This window comes from Anomaloglossus baeobatrachus, chromosome 5 (assembly GCF_048569485.1).
Source record: "Anomaloglossus baeobatrachus isolate aAnoBae1 chromosome 5, aAnoBae1.hap1, whole genome shotgun sequence".
Classification (NCBI taxonomy): Eukaryota; Metazoa; Chordata; class Amphibia; order Anura; family Aromobatidae; genus Anomaloglossus; species Anomaloglossus baeobatrachus.
In genome coordinates this window covers 153,225,075-153,247,530 of record NC_134357.1, presented here as the reverse complement: position 1 = coordinate 153,247,530, position 22,456 = coordinate 153,225,075, and the positions used below count along the sequence as shown (strand labels likewise).

Here is a 22,456-nt window from a genome sequence, read left to right as displayed (position 1 = left end):
ATGACGAGGAGGAGGATGAAGACATGGAGCAACTCTCCGGCCAAATTGAGGATATGACATGCACACCAGTCATATCCTCGGTTCAGCGTGGCTGGCCAGAGGACAGGGTAGATGAGGAGGAGGAGGAGGAGGAGGAGGAGGACAGCATGTTCAGTCATCTTGTTGGTCAGGCTACTGAAGTCCTGGCTGTTAAGAGTCTGGCGCACATGGCTGACTTTATGGTAAGCTGCCTGTCTCGTGACCCTCGCGTTAAGAACATCTTGGCCGACAATCATTACTGGTTGGTAACACTGTTAGACCCACACTACAAGGAGAACTTTTTGTCTCTTATTCCCGTGGAGGAGAGGTCAACCAAAATGCAGCAGTTCCGGAAGGCCATAGTCACGGAAGTAGGTAAAGCATTCCCCTCACAAAACGCTAGCGGCATAGGTCAGGAATCAGTGGACAACCGAGGCGTACAGCCGAGAGAGGCACAAGTCCAATCCGCCAGAGGTAGGGAACAGTCTTTAAGATGTGGGACAGTTTTCTCAGCCCCTCACGTACCACAGCCCCTGAGGTGCGGGGTAGTGCCACAAGAAATCCTAAGTTTGCCCAGATGCTCAAGGAGTACCTTGCAGATCGAAAAACTGTACTCCGACATTCCTCTGTGCCTTACAATTATTGGGTATCCAAGCTGGACACGTGGCATGAATTGGCTCTCTACGCCTTGGAAGTCCTGGCCTGCCCTGCCGCTAGCGTTTTGTCAGAGCGTGTTTTTAGTGCCGCAGGTGGAATCATTACAGATAAACGCACCCGCCTGTCAACTGAAAATGCTGACAGGCTGACTCTGATCAAGATGAACAAGGGTTGGATTGGGCCAGACTTCACCACACCACCAGCAAATGAGAGCGGAATTTAAAGTTTGCCATGTACCTCCACTCACCCATGGGTACACACTTCTGGACTTTGGATAATCGCTGGACTGCTCCTCCTTCTCCTCATGCGCCACCATGATGACCGTTACAAATTGCAATACTTAGGCCTTTGTTTCAGGTATACCCCCCAGTGGTAAATTTTTTCGCCCATTCTTTGCAGAATGGACATTACAACGACAGGAGACCCGCTCCTTTGCAATGGGAACAATGTTTTGAGGCCCTCATGCACGTCTCTACCCAGGGACAACGTGGAGCCTCCCAATTTTTGGCTGCCCTGCCAAAGGGCTATACTATAATACACCCACTTCCTTACAATGGGCACTTCAAGTTTACAGGCCCTCATGCACGTCTCTATCCAGGGACAACGTGGAGCCTCCCAATTTTTGGCTGCCCTGCCAAAGGGCTATACTATAATACACCCACTTCCTTACAATGGGCACTTCAGGTTTACAGGCCCTCATGCACGTCTCTATGCAGGGGCATTGGTGAACCTCACAATTTTGGACTGCCCTGGCAAAGGAAAATACTACAAAGACTCACTTCCTCAAAATGGGCACATTAGACTCAAGAGGCCTTCATGTACGTCTCCTCAGGGACATCGGAGTGCCACACAATGTTTTCACGTAAAATCTTTCATGTATTAATCTCAAAAAGTAACATACACCAGCTCTATCTCACTATTGGGTATGTGCCCTTAACATTTCTGCCATGAAAAATCATTTTGGGGTCATTTTGGAAGGTTTTCTGGTGAGTCCGTAAAAATGGCGTGAAACGCGGACAAAATTGTTCACAGCTGTGACTTTTCAGTGATAAATGCTTCAAGGGGTCTTCCCCATGCTGTTGCCATGTCATTTGAGCACTCTTCTGAGACTTTTGTGACATTTTTAGGGTTTCTCCATGCTGCCGGGGGGGTCATTTCACAAAAATACTCGCGTCTCCCATATGATAACATTGGGCTCGTTGCTCGGCCCGAGTACACGAGTATCTTGAGATGCTCGGCCCGAGCTTCGAGCACCCGAGCTTTTTAGTACTCGCTCATCACTAGTCACCATATGATAAACCCCTGTTAGCATAGGCCAACTAGCATACAATTTCTCAAAAAGGTGTTTCTTTCTAGTGGATGAGTACCAAAATGCTCAAGTGCTTTGCCCATAAATTTTGACGCTCGGACACTCAAAGGGGCTCTACTCAAGAAACAGTGAAATGGAAAATTTTTATATTTTCTTTTTAACTTCTGGATACGTAATGTGGGGTGTCTGATAGAAGTCTCTCCATCACCATGGCTTGATACCATCTGACACTATACAGCTGACATTAACCCCTACTAACATTACCCCGATTGCCGCTTCCCTAGGACAATCAGGCAGAGCCAAGGCAAAGCAACAGAATTAGCCCATTTGCTGGGGTGTGCAACTTCTGGGGCCACTGCAGGCTGGTATTAGGCTGCGACGGTACAAAATCATGGACACCACCTTGCAGCTGTGTTTCACCTTTGCTGGTTATTAAAGAGGTGAACACCGGCTATGCACACTAGAAAAGAGATTTTTTTTTTTCCCCCTCAAGAAAATTTCTTGAGACTTCTGGGAGTTGAAGATTACCGCTCCTGCAGTAAAAACTGCACCAAAACCGCGGGAACCGCATGCGTTTTTGCCACGGTTTTTCCGCAGGTTTGTCCCTGCGTTTTTTTTATGCTGAACTGCAATATATAATATAGATAATCGATAGACAGCTAATGGATAGAGGGAAAGATGAGAAAGACCTATATAATGTTCAATCCCCCTGCATATTCTAGCACTCTTTAGTGACTTTCATGTGGCACTAAAGGGTGCCTAGCCTTGTATTTCACCAATAAAAAAATGACGTGAGGTCCCCCATCTTTTGGGGCCAGCTAGGGTAAAGCAGACAGCTGCAGACCACAGCTGGCAGCTTCACCTTTGCTGGTAATCCAAAACAGAGGGCACCCCACGCTGTTATTTTACATTAAATAAATAATTTAAAAACAAAATGTGGGGTCCCCCAAATTGCATCAGCGGACAGCTGGGGTCTGATATTCTCAGACTAGGGAAGTCCACTGTTATTGGACACTCCCCAGCCTAAATATAGCAGGCTGCAGCCGCCCCAGAAGTGGCGCATCCATTAGACGTGCCAATCCTGTCGCTTTGCCCAAACTTATCCCGTTGCCCTGGTGCAGTGGCAAACGGGGTAATATATGGGGTTGACGCCAGATGTGTAATGTCACCTGGCATCAGGCCCTGGGGTTAGTGATGTCACGGGTCTATCAGATACCTGACATCACCAACCCAGTCAGTAAAAAAAGTTTTGAAAAAAAACACTCCCCACATTCCCTCTTTCCCCAATTTATTGACAAGAACAATCAAATCCGGGTCCGGCGTAATCCAATAAGGCTGGTATCCATACCATAGTCACTGTCCCAGAGTGAACAGAACAGAAGGTTCCCCATTGGCTGGGAGCAGTGCAGTGACCTGAGCTAACATCAATAGGTCAGCCCCAGGTCACTGCAGGGGATGACGAGTGCTGCCATCAGGAGGTTAGATGAGATCATTACCTGCTGTGATGATCTCCTGCAGTCCTGCCATCAGCGCTGTCACTGTCTTCTATGCCCGCTGCGTTCTCAGCAGTATCTCAAGAGCCCGTAACGTCACCACTAGTGACAGTCTCGGGCTTAGACTGCAGTGACAGCGGTGACATCAGGAGATCGGCACAGCAGGTAATGATCTCCTCTCACCTGACAGCAGCGCCCGTCATCCCCGTGGCTGCACGCACTGTTGTGTGTCAGTGTCTGCCTGCGCTGCAGGGTGACTAGCTGCCGATACTGTGGGCAGACACTGACACTGCAGGGCTGGCAGCCACGGGGCCGAAGCGGGACACAGACTGCACGGGCACCTGGAGGTCACATGGAAGTGCTTCTGTGCGGTGTCCAGGGAGTGTGACGTCTGTGTTTACTCTGCTCCGCTTCCTCTTTTGTCTTAATGACATCACTTCCTGCAAAACCGCAGGCAGCGATGAACATTACGCAGGTAAATCGGGGGTATGCTGCACATCATTTTCTACCTGCGGTATACCCCCAGTATTTCACGATTACATTACAGTGAAATACCGGGGGGGGGGGGGGGGGGGTATTCCGCAGGTACCTGCAGAAAAGAAGTGACATGCACATTTTTCAAGAAAATCTTCAAAGCATTTTGAGGAAAAAAAAAAGAAAAAACCGCAGTGTGCGCACAGCTATTTTTTTCCCATAGGTTTTGCTGGGAAATGTCTGCAGAAAGATTTCCAGAAATTTCTTGAGAAATTTTGGAGCAAAACCGCGGGTCAGAACACCTAGTGCACACAGTCTTAGACATCCTTTAGTGCCATATGAAGGCAGAAAAGGGTGCAAGTTTATATGTAAATGGAGGAGGAAGACGTGACATATCTACACAATCTTTATATTAGGATTGTTTTTTTTGTAAAAAATTGGTCCATGTGCCATCCAATTCTTTTCTCACCTGTTGCCTTGCATTTACATTTCTTGTCTGAGACACGGCCATATACAGCATGCTGCAATTTCCCCCCCCCCCCAAAGTCTGATTCCAGCTGAGCAAAACCTGCAGATTAACTGTCTGAATAACATTGGTGCATTGACTTTTTCCTCTTGCATTGCACTGTGTTTATACCCAAGTGAAAGCAAGGCCTAAATGGAAATTTACACATGTAACACAAACACAAACACAAACACAAACACAAACACAAACACAAACACAAACACAAACACAAACACAAACACAAACACAAACACAAACACAAACACAAACACAAACACAAACACAAACACAAACACAAACACAAACACAAACACAAACACAAACACAAACACAAACACAAACACAAACACAAACACAAACACAAACACAAACACAAACACAAACACAAACACAAACACAAACACAAACACAAACACAAACACAAACACAAACACAAACAAACACAAACACAAACACAAACACAAACACAAACACAAACACAAACACAAACACAAACACACACCAGGTGGGGCGGAGCCAGGCGGTTGGCTCCACCCACCGAGGAGTTCATAGTCCTGGAGGCAGGAAAGGACAGTAGTTGAGTTAGGGAGAGTGAAGTGGAAGGAGTGAAGTGAAAGTGGAGCAGACTGACCATGTCTGGGTACGTGGCCCGGGCACCTAAGAGCAAGGTTGGCAGACTGGTGACAGTCTGCAGGCGAGGCCGATTGACGCACAACCGTAAGGACCGGGGTCGGGCGGTGGCCCGCCGGTACCGGACCGGGGAGCGAAGAGGAGCCAGCACCATTCGGCAGGGCCTACGGACCCCGACCAGGCTTGGAGTCGCCGTTAAACCAGTCAAATCCGTCAGCGACTGGAACCTCCGGGGTTTCCCAGCAGCAAAGACCCGACTGAAGGCAACCGCTCAACCATGAAGGGAAAGACAGCTACCGCCACAGCTAGAGTTCCCAGGGCCAGAGCCTGCGGGCAAAAAAGGTGCTCCTCTGGCAAATACACCGCTGGGGAGCAGGTTACTAGTGGGAAGCCATTGGAGCCGAAGACACATTACGGGTGCAGGGAGAGACAGTCACCGCCAACCTACTGGGAGTGACCATCGCAGCCGGCTGCGGGACCAGTCCATCCAGCCGTTTGATTTATCAGAGACTCCCGTCTGCGTCATTGGCTGAGTGAGTACTACCGTGCCGCCTGGCACTGCGCTGCCCTCCTGCACCTTACCAAAACACGCCATCCATCTTACAGTCACCATCACCGGGCCCCCTACCCACAGAGGGGAGAGAGAAACATCTCGGCTGTTCCCTGTCATCACTCCCAGGATCCCCGTCCAGAGCAGCGGTGGTGTCCCAACTTCACCGCAACCGTGGGTGGCGTCACGGACAAAATCCCCAAACCAAAACCACTCCCTTTCACTCACGGGCGAGGAGCGCCGCTCGAGTCCCCAGATCCGGCCCACCGCTCGAGCCACTGAGCAGCAGCGCCGGACCCGAGCGTTGGTGAGCGCAGCGCCCCGCCGCCCGCGACACTAACAGAACTTCAATATTAGCATTGCCGATGTCACAGCGGTTGGGACTTTTAAAAATGAGCATTTTATCCCCACCTCCGTGTGTGACCAGGGCCCCATACTGGCAACATTTTTGGCCCCCTTTAGACTCCAGACAAGCTCCACCCCCCAAACCTCTTGAATTTGTTCCAGAAAATGAAGTATTTCTCTCAGAAAGTTAATACACCCCTTATACCTCCCCTCTCCAGAATCTCTCTCCCACACTTGCCTATGTATAATATCCCATCATGCACTGCCCCTCTGTATAATAACCCCCCCTCCACCTCACACAATGCTACTTACAACACTCCTTCCTGGTATATAGGTCCTCTTTGTATAATTGTCCCCATTCAGGTATACATGTACCATCCTGGGGGCATCCTGATATATATCCCCTCCTGGAGACATTCTGGTATACATGTACCCATATTGGTTTCAGCCTCCTTCCTGGTGTATATGTCCTCCTGGTATCTATGTCCCATCCTGGGAGCCTCCTTCCATTTGTGTGCAAAAAAAAAAAAAAAAAAAAAAAAAAAAAGAGAAAAAAGAAAAACAAAACCTCAAAACAAACAAAACTAGGAAATGCTGCAAAAATCTTCATATTCAGATCACCGTTTTGTTGCACTACCCACAGATAAAAGCTATTCACAGGTGTGAACATGGCCTAACAGCAATGAATATAGAAGGTTTTAGAGGTAGTTAACTCATACAGATCATTTTGCAGAAATACGTCATTTATTAAAATCCTTTAACACATTAACTGGATAAAAATAATAGTACATAATATATTTGCTATAAAATTAGTAATACTGTTATACATCAAGACTGGGATTTTTTTTCCCCATCCAGGACACAAGATGATAAACACTACTGCAATAGTGCACAATGTAGGCTTTGGCAGTATAATTACACATTACTTGAGTGCCATCATTGGCATAGTGATGTTTCAACTACTGGACATACATTTGTGAGATGGTATAAGACAAATATTGGGTATTAAGGCACCAACACCGGTCAGTGACTTTGGCTTCCTATGGATATATGGTTGTGTGGCAGTGCTGCCCCTTCTTGTTAAGACAGAGTAGCTGCAGCTTGTTCGATGAAGCTGGCAAGATTAATGTCCCTCTCTGTAATACCTCCGCATTCATGAGTGCTCAGTGTGATGTGAACCTAGAACACAAAAAAAAAAAAAGTCAGCGATTACTACTTAACTCATTTTGAAGCTGTATTTCTGTAACAATGGATCCAGCACTGTTTTAGTATACAATAGCTGACTGCTGAATCCTGAATATAGATAAAATAAGCTACTATCTACATCTGTTTTAGTTTGACAAGTTAGAATTGCACAAAAGTGAGAAATTCTGGAAATAAAGCCTCCGGATCTCAGTTTGTAAGTGACATGACTGCCCTGTAGTGCACATTACAGAATGTATGTAATCAACTTGTGTATTCTTGTGTGAAACTAATCCTGCATTTAGGGTCCATGCCCACAATCTGGATGTGCTGCATCCTGGACACAGTATATCCTCGCTACAGCTGCCTAAGTTTGCAACATAATGGAATAAAACATTTGTTCATAAAATGAATTTATTTTTTTTTATTTTTTGCATAAACAAAAAAAAAGTTTGTTTTTTTTATCACTGGAGCCATGTCCAGAAGAAACAGCACTCACCTTACCAAGAACCAGTGGCGTAACTAGAGTTTGATAGCCCCTGGTGCAAAGTTCAGACCCCCCCCCCCCCCCAACCCCTTGAGGGGCCCGTATCAGCGGCGGCACCGGGTCATTTAGCAGGAACAGGGATGGAACGGGGCAGCCAGGTGTTGTGACCCTCCACGGGTAGGAGAATACCCCAGGGCTCGGTGACTGAGGTAGAGTGCTGTTGGATGCAAAGGGGTCACTTCCGTACTCAGTCCATTAAGCTGACACTGACAACTGGATAAACCAAAGTTCTGGATACTGCTGCGGAGAGCTAGATCAGGTCCAGTCCCCAATGGTGCTGCCTGGTGATCTGTGACCTGCCTCCTGGCACTAAGTTTACTTCTGTTGGTCCCAGTAGTATGGAACTTGCCGGGTCCCACTCCCCACTAGGCTACATGTGGGAGCTTGCTCAGGGTTCACACTTGGGATATTCTGGACTGTTTAGTGGAAAGTCCCTTCCCCCTCGTTGCGCTAGTACCCCAATTTTGGAGCGGGTGGAGAGCAGATCTTGAAGGCTCCGTTCTCGTCGGGTAAATTGTCAGTTTGCCTGAAGCTACTCCCTTATCTAGGGTTCACGTACCCTGGTGTCAGCCTGGTAATTGTGCGAGGCCACCGGCTGTCCTTCGACAGTTCATGCCCCTTGCCATGATCCCCTGCGACCGGGGGTCCAGCTCCTCTAGGCCCAGACCACCATCTGCCACCTAGATCGCTTCCTCCTCTCCTTCACGACACTGACCTCCCACCTCCAAGTGGGCGACTATACCACTCAAGCCGTCCACTGGTGTGTTTGGTGCAGAGTGTACCTAGGATTTGGTTAGCTGATGTAGGCAACACCATGTAGTTGGGGACCCATAACCAAGAAGGAGGTGGGTACTGCACGGGAGGGCAGATTGTGCAATACCCTGTCACGACCTGATAGGTCGTTATGAGTTCATAGATAAAAGTGAACCTATACAGCTTTATCTAGGGGAGGAGGGGGGGGGGGTTCTCAGTTGAGATATGAGGGCTCAGTGACTAGCTATTTTTTGCATCTCAAGCTGACATTTTTTTAATGGTACCATTTCTGCACAGATGTTATGTTTTGATCTCCTGATATTGCGACAAAAAAAAAAAAAAAAAAAATTGCTCTGGGAAAACAGAGGGATAAAACAAAAATGCAAGAGTGAAAGTTAGCTGCACTGAGGAAGTTGAAGGGAACCTGTCACCTCTTTTTTGGACTAAGCTGCGGCCACCACCGGTCTCTTATATACAGCATTCTAACATTCTGTATACAAGAGCCCAGGCCGGGGGTATAACCAAGAAAAAACAAAAAAAAACCCCAAACTTTACAATGCTTACCCAACGGTCGCACGGTGGGCTTTATGGGCATCTCAGTTGTCGGAGCCTCCTCTTTTGGCCATCTTCGTCCTCTTTCTGAAGCCAGTGTGCATGACGCAGCTACATCATACACACTTGCCGGTTCTGCGCAGGTGCACTACAATACTTTGATCTGCTCTGCTCAGGGCATATCAAAGTGCGCCTGCTCAGGACCTCAATGCCGGCGAGTGTGTATGACGTAGGACCCATCATGCACCGTAGCTAGAGAAGGAGAACAGATGGCCAAAAGAGGCGGCGCTGGCACTGAACAACAGAGACACCCATAAGGCCCACAGCGCGACCATTAGGTAAGTATTATAAAGTGGTTTTAATGTTATACCCCTGGCCTGGGCACTTAGATATATATATCTCAAAGAGCCTACTGATGGTAGCTACAGGTTAGGCTAGTTTCCCACTTGCATTAAACTGTATCCGTCACACAACGCAATGCAACGGATGTGTTGCATATAGTGGCACAGCGGAATCCTTTTTTTTTTAAACAGTTTACCGGCGGCAGACTATTGTGAACGATCGGCCGATCGCTCACAGCAGCCGAGAATGTGTGCCGAGTCAGGAGTGGGTGGAGCTGAGCGGGACCATGGCGCTGAGGACAGGTGAGTGTGCGTACATACAAGTGGAGTGCGGGAGGGGGCGGAGCCAAGCGGGGAAGTGTCGGGCTCCCTGCACACGTAGCGAGGGTAAGCACTTTGCTTGGTTACGGGTGCAGGGAGCTAGAGAGGGCATGAGCAGTGAAATCCAGTGGATTGCGCTGCTAAAAAAAAAAAAAAAAAAAAAAAAGTTACATGCTGTGTTCCGCCCGGCGCAGCATCAAAATAACGACGCTGCGTCGTCCAGCGGATGCAATGCTGACACTTGCGTTACAGTGAGTCGTCCATACAAGTCTATGGAGAATTGCGTAGTGCGTTAACGGACTGCTATTCTCCATAGTGATGGACTCCGCTGAATGCAGGTGTGAAAGTACCCTTACAGTCCAAAAAAAAAAAAAAAAAAAAAGAAGTGGTGACATTCCCTTTAAGGCCAAGTTCAGACAACTGCTGATTTTGCAATCACATCTGCAAATTGTGGACAAGACTTTCCCCCTGTGTGTCAATAAAGGACCCCCTAGTGCATGCTACAACTTTTTCTCCGCAGACTAAAGGTCCAGTCACACTAAGCAACTTACCAGTGATCCCAACAACGATAGGGATCGCTGGTAAGTTGCTAGGAGGTTGCTGGTGAGATGTCACACTGCGACGCTCCAGCGATCCCACCAGCAACCTGACCTGGCAGGGATCGCTGGAGCGTCGCTACACGAGTTGCTGGTGAGCTCACCAGCAACCAGTGACCAGCCCCCAGCGCCGCGTGGAAGATGCTGCGCTTGGTAACTAAAGTAAATATCGGGTAACCAACCCGATATTTACCTTGGTTACCAGCGCACGGAGCTACACGAGCAGGGAGCAGCGCACACCGCTTAGCGCTGGCTCCCTGCTCTCCTAGTTACAGCACACATCGGGTTAATTACCTGATGTGTGCAGCAGCTAAATGTGCACAGAGCAGGGAGCAGCGCACAATGCTTAGCGCTGGCTCCCTGCTCTCCTAGCTACAGCACACGTTGGGTTAATTAACCCGATGTGTCCTGCAGCTACATGTGCACAGAGCAGGAGCCGGCACTGACAGTGAGCGGCAGAGGCTGGTAACAAAGGTAAATATCGGGTAACCAAGGACAGGGCTTCTTGGTTACCCGATGTTTACTGTGGTTACCAGCCTCCACAGAAGCCGGTTCCTGCTGCCTGCACATTTAGTTGTTGCTGTCTCGCTGTCACACACAGCGATCTGTGCTTCACAGCGGGACAGCAACAACTAAAAAATGGCCCAGGACATTCAGCAACAACCAACGACCTCACAGCAGGGGCCAGGTTGTTGCTGAATGTCACACACAGCAACATCGCTAGCAACGTCACAAAAGTTGTTCGTTAGCAGCGATGTTGCTAGCGATGTTGCTTAGTGTGACGGGGCCTTAACACCAAGACTGGAAATGCCCCTGTGTGAACTTAGCCTTAAGCCACTTTCAATATTTTACCTCAGGATTTGTAAGCCAAAATCAGGACTGGAACAATCAGAGCAAAAAATATAATAGAAACACGTGCACGACATATTTTAACAACCACAACTGAATTTGGCATACAAATACTGAAGGTGTGACCATGGACGTAATCATAGTCCCTGTGCTGTTCTGCAGGAGCGGCAGGTTCCCCTCGCTTAGCTCATACAGGATAGGTCATTATATTCCAAGCTGTGGACAACTCCTTTAATACATTTTTCCATGTAATTTGACATACCTTGTTGTAGACATTGAACCATTCAGGGTGATGATCCAGCTTTTCAGCTTGTAATGCAACTCTGGTCATGAATCCAAAAGCCTGCACAAAGAAGAATAATGAGAATGTAATATTTAAACTTCTTGCATTCGTTTTTTCACGTTAATTTTTTTTCATAGTGAGCAGAAGTAATGTCATCAGGATTCAGAGAGACAAGGGCAGGCTTCACTATATTAAGGTTTTCATGCTCAATATGTTGTAAAACTTAAGCTACCAAATTGCAAAGGTCAAAGGCTTTGAAGAAATCATGTCCTCATTGCTTTGTGTCAAGCTTACCCTATTGAAGTCTTTAAAGTGGAATTCTTTGCATATAGCGTCTCTGCCATCTAGTTCAGTCCACCCAACCGCCCTCAGGTTAGGCAGGAGCTGATCTCGTTCTTCTCCATTGAGTCGGTGAGCCTTTCCTGCCTTTGAATACACAGTAAAAGATACTGTATTACTATAACATTATCAATAGATGCATTACTATTAGAGTTGAGTGCGGTTCGAGGTTCTCCAGTTCGGGGCTCGAGTGATTTTGGGGGCTGTTCTAGATCGAACTAGAACTCGAGCTTTTTTCAAAAGCTCGATAGTTCTAGAAACGTTCGAGAACGGTTCTAGCAGCAAAAAACCAGCTAAATCCTAGCTTGGTTTCCGCTGTAATAGTGTAAGTCACTCTGTGAATCACACTATTATGACATTTCAGTGTATAGTGTGAGTGAACAGCGCCTTCAGATCACTGCTGTTTCTATAATGGCGATCGCCATTTTTTTTTTTTTCCTTGTCTTCCTTCCCTAAGCGCGCGCGTGTAGTGGGGCGGGCCAGCATGTCAGCCAATCCCAGACACACACAGCTAAGTGGACTTTTAGCCAGAGAAGCCACGGCATGTGTGATAGGATTTATATAACAGACCACTGCCCCTCCCCCATAAACTTCCTCCCCACTATCACCGAAGGAGAGCTTGCACATCTTCTCTCAAAAGCGCACCTCACTACATGCGCACTTGACCCCATCCCATCCCACCTCCTCCCCAACCTCACCACTATCCTTATTCCCGCCTTATCCCATCTCTTCAACCTATCTCTAACAACTGGTACCTTCCCTTCTGCCTTTAAGCATGCAACAGTCACACCTATCCTAAAGAAACCTTCCCTCGACCCAACCTCTACTACCAGCTATCGACCCATATCGCTACTCCCACTTGCCTCAAAACTCCTGGAACAGCATGTCCATGCTGAACTTTCCTCCCACCTCTCCTCTAACTCTCTCTTTGACAACCTACAGTCCGGCTTCCGTCCACATCATTCCACTGAAACTGCCCTGACTAAAATCACAAATGACTTACTTACCGCCAAAGCTAACAACCACTTCTCTGTACTCCTACTTCTAGACCTATCCTCAGCCTTTGACACTGTTGACCACTCCCTGCTACTACAGATCCTCTCTTCCCTTGGTGTCAGAGACCTCGCTCTCTCTTGGATCTCTTCATACCTCTCCAACCGCACTTTTAGTGTCTCCCATTCCCACACAACCTCTTCATCCCGTTCTCTCTCTGTTGGTGTCCCTCAAGGCTCTGTCCTGGGACCCTTACTTTTTTCTATCTATACATTTGGCCTGGGACAACTCATAAAGTCCCATGGCTTCCAGTACCACCTATATGCTGATGACACTCAGATCTACCTCTCTGGTCCAGATGTCACATCTCTGCTGTCCAGAATCCCAGAGTGCCTATCTGCTATATCTTCCTTCTTTTCCTCTCGCTTCCTAAAGCTCAATATGGCCAAAACTGAACTGATCATCTTTCCTCCATCTCCCCTGCACTCTCCACCTGATCTATCCATTACAATTAATAACATCACGCTCTCCCCAGCACCCAAAGTTCGGTGCCTCGGAGTGACCTTTGACTCTGCCCTGTCCTTCATACCGCACATCCAATCCCTCACCACCTCCTGCCGTTTTCAACTCAAAAATATCTCCAGAATCCGCCCTTTTCTCAATCCCCAATCTACAAAAATTCTAGTGCACGCCCTCATAATCTCCCGCATCGACTACTGCAACATCCTCCTCTGTGGTCTCCCTGCTAACACACTCGCCCCTCTCCAGTCCATCCTTAACTCTGCTGCCCGACTGATCCACCTCTCTCCTCAACACCACCCCGCTTCTCCTCTCTGCAAGTCCCTCCACTGGCTCCCAATCTTCCACCGTATCCAATTCAAATTACTAACACTGACCTACAAAGCTATCCATAATCTGTCTCCTCCATATATCTCTGAACTAATCTCTCGCTACACTCCAAAACGTAACCTCCGGTCCTCCCAAGATCTCCTTCTATCCTCCTCTCTCATTCGCTCCTCATGCAACCGACTCCAAGACTTCTCCCGAGCATCCCCAGTCTCCTGGAACTCACTGCCTCAACACGTCAGACTATCTACTACACTCGCAAGCTTCAAACGGAACCTAAAGACTCATCTGTTCAGAAATGCCTATAACCTTCAATGACCTCACTGCTTCACCCCCGTGCGGAGCTGCCGCCCCACCACCGTGCGGAGCTGCCGCCCCACCCCCGTGCGGAGCTGCCGCCCCACCCCCGTGCGGAGCTGCCGCCCCACCCCCGTGCGGAGCTGCCGCCCCACCCCCGTGCGGAGCTGCCGCCCCACCCCCGTGCGGAGCTGCCGCCCCACCACCGTGCGGAGCTGCCGCCCCACCTACACCCCACCTACTGTCTCCTCCCCAAAATCCTTTAGGATGTAAGCCCGCAAGGGCAGGGCCCTCTTCCCCCTGTGCTAGTCTGTCTATTGTAACGTGTACATGTATTCTGTATGTAACCCCCTCATGTACAGCACCATGGAATCAATGGTGCTCTATAAATAAACAATAATAATAATAATAATAGGATGTCCATGTCACATGTCCCTGCATTATAAAACCGGACATTTTCCTCCAGGATGCCATTATCTCTTCTGCGTCTTTGGTGTCAGACATCACTGTCGCAGCTCTGTCCTTTGTCCTATCGCTGATACAGCTGTATGCGCTCCATACACAACGCTGGACAGCTTAGGGAGAGCACTTTCTAGCAGTCCTTTTAAGGGCTCAAACCGGCAGGGTCAGAGTTAAGGTGACAGGTCCTAAAAACAGCGACAGCGTCTGTGTAGCCAAGGTCAGGGATTTCCTCCCTGCATTTCCCTATTAGGAGGGAATAGAAAGGCAGGCTTCCATTCCTCTACCCAGACCCCACAATCCTGGCACTGTACCCTCCTGTCCTCTGCACACTCCAACTCATTATAACTAAGCCATTATACTAGCAAACACTCAGTGTACCTAGTGGCATCCTAAACGTGGCTATTGGACTTTGCTATAGTCACACTAGTGCAAAGACATTTGCAGAGCACCTCTGCCTACATTGCACACTCCAACTCATTATAACTAAGCCATTATACTAGCAATTTTTGCTGCCAGTTTAAGGGCCGTAGTTGCATTGAGAGGGATATTTATTCTTTATTATTCTGCTGTTAATAAAGCTAGACCACCACTGCAATCTACACCACCTCTCAATTTTTACTACCACATTTTCAGTCCACAATCTTGTCGCAATCAACATGAGTGGCAAAATGACAGATGCTGGTGGAAAGGGGAAGAGGCGTGGTGGAAAAGGAAAAAAAAAGGTTTTGTCCGTGGGGAAGGTGGCAAAGCTCCATTATCATCTGCTGAAGATAGACCATCTACCAGCAAAAGTAAGATGTCTACTACTTACCGTGGACAATCCGATGTGCTCCCTTTTTTACGGACACGAACAGGAACAAAGGTAGATGATGGGCAAAAAAGGAAAATGCTTGAATGGATCTCAAGTGGTCCAACAAGTGCCCTCTCAGCCACTTCAAGTACCGCATCCAAAAAACACCAGTCCTCTGAGTTGTCATCCCAATCACACTTGATTTCTCCCAGCTCTGAAGTCTCCATCAGCCCTGCACAGTATGGTGGAACTGAGATGGCTGAGTCTGCAGAGCTGTTCAGTCACACTATAGCCTGGGAATCAGAGGTCTGCTCCCAAGCTACAGTGAGTACAGAACAGGAAATGGTCTGCAGTGATGCCCAGAACCTTTGTGACTCAGATTCAGGCCGTGAGGACCAAGTTTCTGAGCATAATGTTGACCCTTTGTCACAAACTGTAACACCTGTGGTTATAGACAATGAGGAACATACTGATGAAGATGAGACGCAGATACCCGATTGGGATGACAACTTAAATATTCGGTCAGGGCAAGAAGAGGCTCGGTCTGAGGGGGAGGGGAGTGCAAACACAACAATTGATGATGAAGTTCTAGATCCCACCTACTGTCAACCCACAGTCAGGCACTCGAGGAGGTCAACAGAGGCGGTGGAGGAGGATGCAACCGACGACGAAGTTACCTTGCGCCTTCCTGGACAGAGTCGGAGCACTGGTAGCACGTCTACAACTGCATCCTCAGCCACCACTCTGCCTATGAGCATTATTCGGGGTGGATCAACAGGTCGCATGGCCTCTAAGCCTTGCCTAGCCTGGGCCTTTTTTCACATCGAAAAAGATCGCCCAACTCATGTGATATGTAACATTTGTCATGATTCTGTTAGTAGAGGTCAAAACCTCAGCAGTTTGACAACTTCTTCCATGAATCGTCACATGAATAAATATCATAGGTCCCGGTGGGAAGCTCACCGTGCTGCAATGCGGCCTAGCGGAGCGAACCATCCACCGCCTGCCCCTTCCAGTGCATCCGTGCGCTCTTCATCTTCTAGGACTGTGGGGACAGCTGTCACACCTGTTTTTCAACCCACAACTTCCACCACTGTAACCGCAACAGGCAGTTTGCTTGGTAGGTCGTCAGTTGTTTTGGAAGGGGAAACAAGTGAGTGTGTACAGCTTTCTCAGACATCGATAGCACCAACTTTGGATGAAGGCAACATCATGTCTCCGCCTGCACTTTCCTCACAAACCTGCATTTTTCCAGGGACACCCTACTCAACACCGTCTACACACAGCAGCCAGATCTCTGTCCCTCAGATGTGGACAAATAAAAGGCCATTTCCTGCGACCCATGACAAAGCTAAGAGGTTGATTCTATCCCTCTGCAAGCTGTTGGCTACAGAAATGCTGCCTTTCCGCCTAGTGGACACAGGATTTTAGAGACCTTATGTCTGTCGCTGTGGCCCAGTACCAGATCCTAGTTGCCACTACTTTTCTAAGAAAGGTGTGCCCGCGCTACACCAGCATGTCGCACACAACATCACCGCTTCATTGAGAAACTCTGTGTGAACGGGTGCATTTCACCACCGATACTTGGACCAGTAAGCATGGACAGGGACGTTACATGTCGCTCACTGGGCACTGGGTAACTATGGTGATAGATGGTGAAAAGTCTGCTGCACAAGTCTTGCCGTCCCCACGACTTGTGTGTTAATCCTCTGTCTGTCCAAGTTCTGCCACTGCTTCTGCCTCCTCGACCTCATCTGGGTCCTCCACCTCCACCCCAAGCCTGCCTGGTCAGGCCACCAGCGTTCTCACTGCGCAGAAGGAATCACGCACCCCTCATTACTATGCTGGCAGCAGAGCGCAACGGCATCAGGCGGTCTTTAGCTTGACATGTCTTGGGAATAGGAGTCACACAGCTGAGGAGTTGTGGTCAGCTCTGCGGTCAGAGTTTAATAAATGGTTGTCTCCACTCAACCTGCAGCCTGGTAAGGCCGTGTGCGACAATGCTGCAAACCTGGGTGCGGCCCTTCGCCTGGGCAAGGTGACACACGTACCTTGTATGGCTCACGTGTTGAACCTTGTCGTGCAGCAATTTTTAAACACAGTATCCCGACCTAGATGGCCTTCTGAACAGGGCACAAAAACTGTCTGCTCACTTCCGCCGTTCAAGCGCCGCAGCTGAGAGACTTGCATCGCTCCAGAAGTCTTTCGGCCTGCCGGTTCATCGCCTAAAATGTAGTGTGGCGACATTTACATGCTGGAACACACGCTAAACACTATTCGGAGTCAGGGGGTGGGACAACAGGAAGGGGATGAACTACAGGAGGATTCATATGCGCAAGACACAACAACATCACCAAGGTCCAGACGTTAATCATCACCAAGGCGCCAGGCATGGCAGCATGGGGGACAGGGATCAACAAGGGCGCATGGTAGCAGGCGAGATGTTGAGGAAGGTGCAGGAGAACATGAAGAAATGGAGGACGAACTGTCCATGGACATGGAAGACTCAGCAGATGAGGGAGACCTTGGTCAAATTTCAGTTGAAAGAGGTTGGGGGGGGGAGATGTCAGAGGAAGAAAGAACGGTTAGCACCTCTATGCCACAAACACAGCGTGGACTTGGTCCGCATGGCTGCGCAAGAAACATGAGTGCCTTCTTGTTGCACTACCTCCAACATGACCCTCGTATTGTCAAAATTAGAAGTGATGATGACTACTGGCTTGCCACACTATTAGATCCCCGGTACAAGTCCAAATTTTGTGACATAATTCCAGCCATAGAAAGGGACGCACGTATGCAAGAGTATCAGCAGAAGCTGTTACTCGATCTTAGATCCGCTTTTCCACCAAACAACCGTGCAGGTGCAGGGAGTGAATCTCCCAGTTGTAACTTGACAAACATGGGACGGTCTCGTCATCTTCAACAGTCTACACGTACCAGTAGGACCGTATCTGGTGCTGGTAACAGCAATTTTATGGAATCTTTTCATAATTTTTTTAGACCCTCCTTTGAAAGGCCACCAGAGACAACAAGTCTGACACATAGTCAACGGCTGGAGAGGATGATACAGGAGTATCTCCAAATGAACATCGATGCCATGACTTTGCAAATGGAGCCTTGCTCCTTTTGGGCTTCAAACCTCGAAAAATGGCCAGAGCTCTCAGCTTACGCCTTGGAGATTTTGTCGTGTCCAGCTGCCAGCGTTGTCTCTGAACGTGTCTTCAGTGCTGCTGGGTGTGTGCTGACAGATAAGCGCACGCGTCTGTCCAGTGACAATGTGGACAGACTGACGTTCATCAAAATGAACAAGTCATGGATCCAGAAGGAATTTACAACCCCTGTGTCATCCTGGGGAGAGTAAATGCTTGTGGATTTGGAATGTGCTTGATGCAAATCTAGCTGTGAAGTGTACAACTAGGGCACAAGTGCTGCCACTGAATGGGTGGGTGTGTGTGGGGCACAATTTTTTGGAAAAAAAAGGGAGACTCCGCTTGGAGTCACCTTGCGGTGTTTTACATGACTTTAGAAGGGCGTGCCATGCCTATATCTGTGTCTCCTCCTCTTTTTCCTTGTCCAGCTCTTTTGTTTTTGCATAAGTATATGTCCTTGTCACTTTCCCATGTGTTTGTGTTGTGAGTTGTTTGACCTTTTGGACACCTTTGAGGGTGTTTTCTAGGTGTTTTTATGTGTTTGTGATTGCCTGCCATTGTTTCCTATGCAGTTCGAGTTCGGTTCGTCGAACATTCGACGAGCCGAACTCGAACGGGACCCCGTTCGGCGAACCGACCTCGAGCCGAACCGGGACCAGTTCGCTCATCTCTAATTACTATTAAGTTTCATAATTTTACATTAATTTAGCTGTTCTTGGTAGAAAGTGAACTGGTTGAGGTAGGACACTTAATTGAAGTATTAAATATAGTCCCCCCACCCCCCCCCCAACCGCCCCATCTTTAGCTGCATCACATTTGGGAACTTTGTCTATTCCACTTTAAGAACTGAGAGGTTATGTCTAAAATGAATCTGTTGTGTAACTGATGTAAAAGGAAACAGAAGGGCCTACTCATTATGGGGAATATACCAGAGCGCTAGATAAAGACAAACGACCGCACATCCAAGACATCTACATTGAGATAGATATATATATATATATATATATAAAATAAAAAAAATAAAAAAAAAATAAAAAAAACCACACACAGACAAATACTTTAAAATGGTGTTCAGACTGTATAAAGCCCACTCAGCCAACCTCTTAGTGGGTTCCCCGACCATTAAAGTGATGGTGCTCCACCAACATGGGCAACCTGGTGCCCCAAATCCCAAATCTCCCATACTACAAGGCATGACTCCAGGGTGCACCACAGCACAAAACACAAGAGGAACAATGGCCACCTCACAGTTCCAAAACCAAGTGAAAGGCACATTATTTTAAAACAAAACAAACAATCTTACCATGGACAAGTTCTCAGGCAGTGTCATGATCTCAAGAAACTGTCTGGCATCCATATTGCAGTCTCCACCAATTAAACCCACCTGTTCCTCATTGAGACTGCAAATGTGGTTCTACCTATTTATGCTCTCAGCACCTAGTCTGAGACCATGTGGGAGGGAAGTTCTATAATGCCTTTCACTTGTGTTATTGCTTTGTGGTGGCAATTGCTGCAACAATTCTGTGGAGTGGAATGGAGTGGCCTGGAGTCATGGAGACCCCACGTTGAAGCATAGGTGCTGTGGGGCACCAGGTCACTCTCCACACTGGTTGACACCTTTTAGGTTGGCCTCTTTCACACGTCCTTGTCTCCGGTACGTGTTTGGTCCTTTTCCTCACCTACCGGAGACACGGGCACACGTAGACCCATTAAAATCAATGGGTCTGCGCTCACGTGCGTGTTCTGCCATGGACCGTGTGTACGTGTGGAGCATACGTGTGTCCGTGTGCTCCACACGTCAACCTGTCCGTTTTTCTCCGGCATCACGGGTGTCACACGGAATGCAAATGGACCACACTGAGGTGTTCCGTGTGACACGCGCCGGAGAAAACACACGTGTTTGAGAAAATAAAAAAAAACATTACTCACCTTTTCCAGCCCTCCTGTCTCTGCCGCTGCTGTCACTTGCTTCCGACCGCCTCTGATTATGCTCATTTAATATTCACTTCACTGCGGCCGGAAGCTGCAGCAGCGGGGAGTCGGCAGGACCGGAGACCGAAGATCAGCACCACGGACAGCGATGCCAAGGACAGGTCAGCAGACAGTTCCCGTTTGCCGTGTGTTATCACGGAGAACACACGTAGGCCATAAAAACGGCTCACGGAGGGTAAAACGCACCTCTGACACATCCGTGAAAAACGGGCGTGATTTTTCACGAACGTGTGAAAGTGACCGTTAGGCTAGTTTCACACATTTGGCTTTTCGCCGGTTTGCCGGATTCGGTGCATGCCAGTACAGTGTATACAGTACAGTGGCAGCGCTGTAACTTCCGGGTCACATGCTCTTCACATGCTCTGTCGCGCTGCCACTGTAGTGTATACACTGTAAAGGTGTGCACTGAATCCGGCAAACCGGCGAAAAGCCGGATGTGTGAAACTAGCCTTAGGATCGCACTAAGAGGTTCACCGTGATGTGGCAGTGGGCTTCATGCAGTCTTACCAGTATGTTAAAAAATCAAATCAAATCTTTATTTTTATATAGCTCTAACATATTCCGCAGCGCTTTACATAGATCAGGAATACTGTCCCCATTGGAGCTCACAATCTAAAGTCCCTCTCTGTATGTCTTTGGAGTTGTTTGGAGATGTTAACCTAAGAACCTCATGTTCAGTTTTGTACATTTTCACCTAGCAGCATTAGGTCAATGTATGATTTTTGGTTGTGCAGTCCATATATTTTTCTCTATAGGTATAGCATTTTGCATACTGTCCCCTCCTTGTTTGGGCCAGCGCTCCTCCCATTTGGTTTTCACATTAGTAGGAGACTGCAAGAAGGATTCTGCCTATTTTTGCTACCAGTTTACAGTCAGCGCATGTAAAATGTGGGTTTTAAAGCTCCTTCCACATGGAGTTGGTGCTTTGTGGCAGTCATTGCTGCGGGGGTGTTATGCCAGTGGGGTGCAGCGGCCCCTTTAAGGTTACCACAAACGTTTTTCACTGATGTATTAAAGGTGCGTATGTCCCTCTGTGTGCTGTGATTTTGACACGTGTGATCTCCGTGTGCGATTCGTGATAATACTGTACATGGAGATCTACTCACCTGTCCACGCTCCTGCTGTTCGTGGTGTCGATATCTCCTGCTCTCCTGTGTCCGGCCGTTGGCTGTGCATAAGGACATATGCATGAGAATAATTAGCCGGCCTGGAAGCAGAGACAGTAGCGGCTGAAGACCGCGTCGCTGGAGACAGCTGAGTTTAAAAAGCTTTTTATTTTCAATGTACATGTTTTTCCTGTTCGTGTTTCACGGATCACACCATAGTGTGGTCCATGGGACATCACTAATGCTAGAAAAAAAATGGACATGTCTACGTGCGGAGCACACGGACATGCGTGTACGCCGCACGGAAACACGATCAGTGAGTAATCACTCTATGCGCAAACCCATTGATTTTAATGGGTCTGCGCATGTCTATGATTCTGGTACGTATAAAAACTAGCACATACATACCAGAATCACTGACGTGTGAAGGGGGCTTAAGTGACGCCCCTGGACTAGTCAGGTCGTCACAGGGTATTGCACGTTCTTTATCTCCCAGTTAAGGACTCAACTCCTCTTGGTTCTGGGTTCCCAACTTGTAGTACTGTCTCCATCAGCATCAAAATTCCCAATCACACCTCGCACCACACCCTGTCAGGCACACCAAAGGGCTGCTAAGGCTAGCTTCACATCAACGTTTTTTTGACTTCAGGCAAAAAAACGCAAACTGCATGTTACTGGATCCGTTTTTTTTGGATTCCAACGCATGCCACCGCTAGTGACCTGAACGTTTTTTAACTGGATCCATCTACCGCATCCAGCATAAAAAACGGACCGTTCACTTGCGTTTGCATGCGTTTGGGTGCTGTTTTTTTGCTTAGTTTTGATGGATCAGTTTTTATTCTCAGCAGCTATGTCATTCAGCTCTGCTACATGGCCGCTGACAGCAGACACAGAGAGAGCCATGTAGCAGAGCTGAATGGCCGCTGACAGCAGACACAGACAGAGCCGCACGATCAGAATGAAGTCGGATGAACTTCACCTGACTTCATTGTCATCCCGCGGCTCTGTCTGTGTGGCATAACCCCTGATTTTTGGTCACCGGTGAAGATCTCATTGGTGACCGCAAATCCCAAGAGT

The 22,456-nt window shown here is 48.2% G+C and overlaps 1 protein-coding gene across 1 annotated transcript in view; it reads right to left on the bottom strand.

Moving 5' to 3' along the window:
• Positions 1-6,703: 6,703 nt before the first annotated feature.
• The window catches only part of PCBD1 (pterin-4 alpha-carbinolamine dehydratase 1), a 38,586-nt gene continuing 22,833 nt past the window's right edge, over positions 6,704-22,456 (bottom strand). The window contains exons 2-4 of the mRNA XM_075347257.1: positions 11,700-11,831; positions 11,385-11,465; positions 6,704-7,160 (exon numbers count right to left, since the gene is read on the bottom strand). Of these exons, the coding sequence (XP_075203372.1) occupies positions 7,062-7,160; positions 11,385-11,465; positions 11,700-11,831 (312 nt within the window). The 3' untranslated portion in view covers positions 6,704-7,061. The remainder of the gene's footprint in view (positions 7,161-11,384; positions 11,466-11,699; positions 11,832-22,456) is intronic.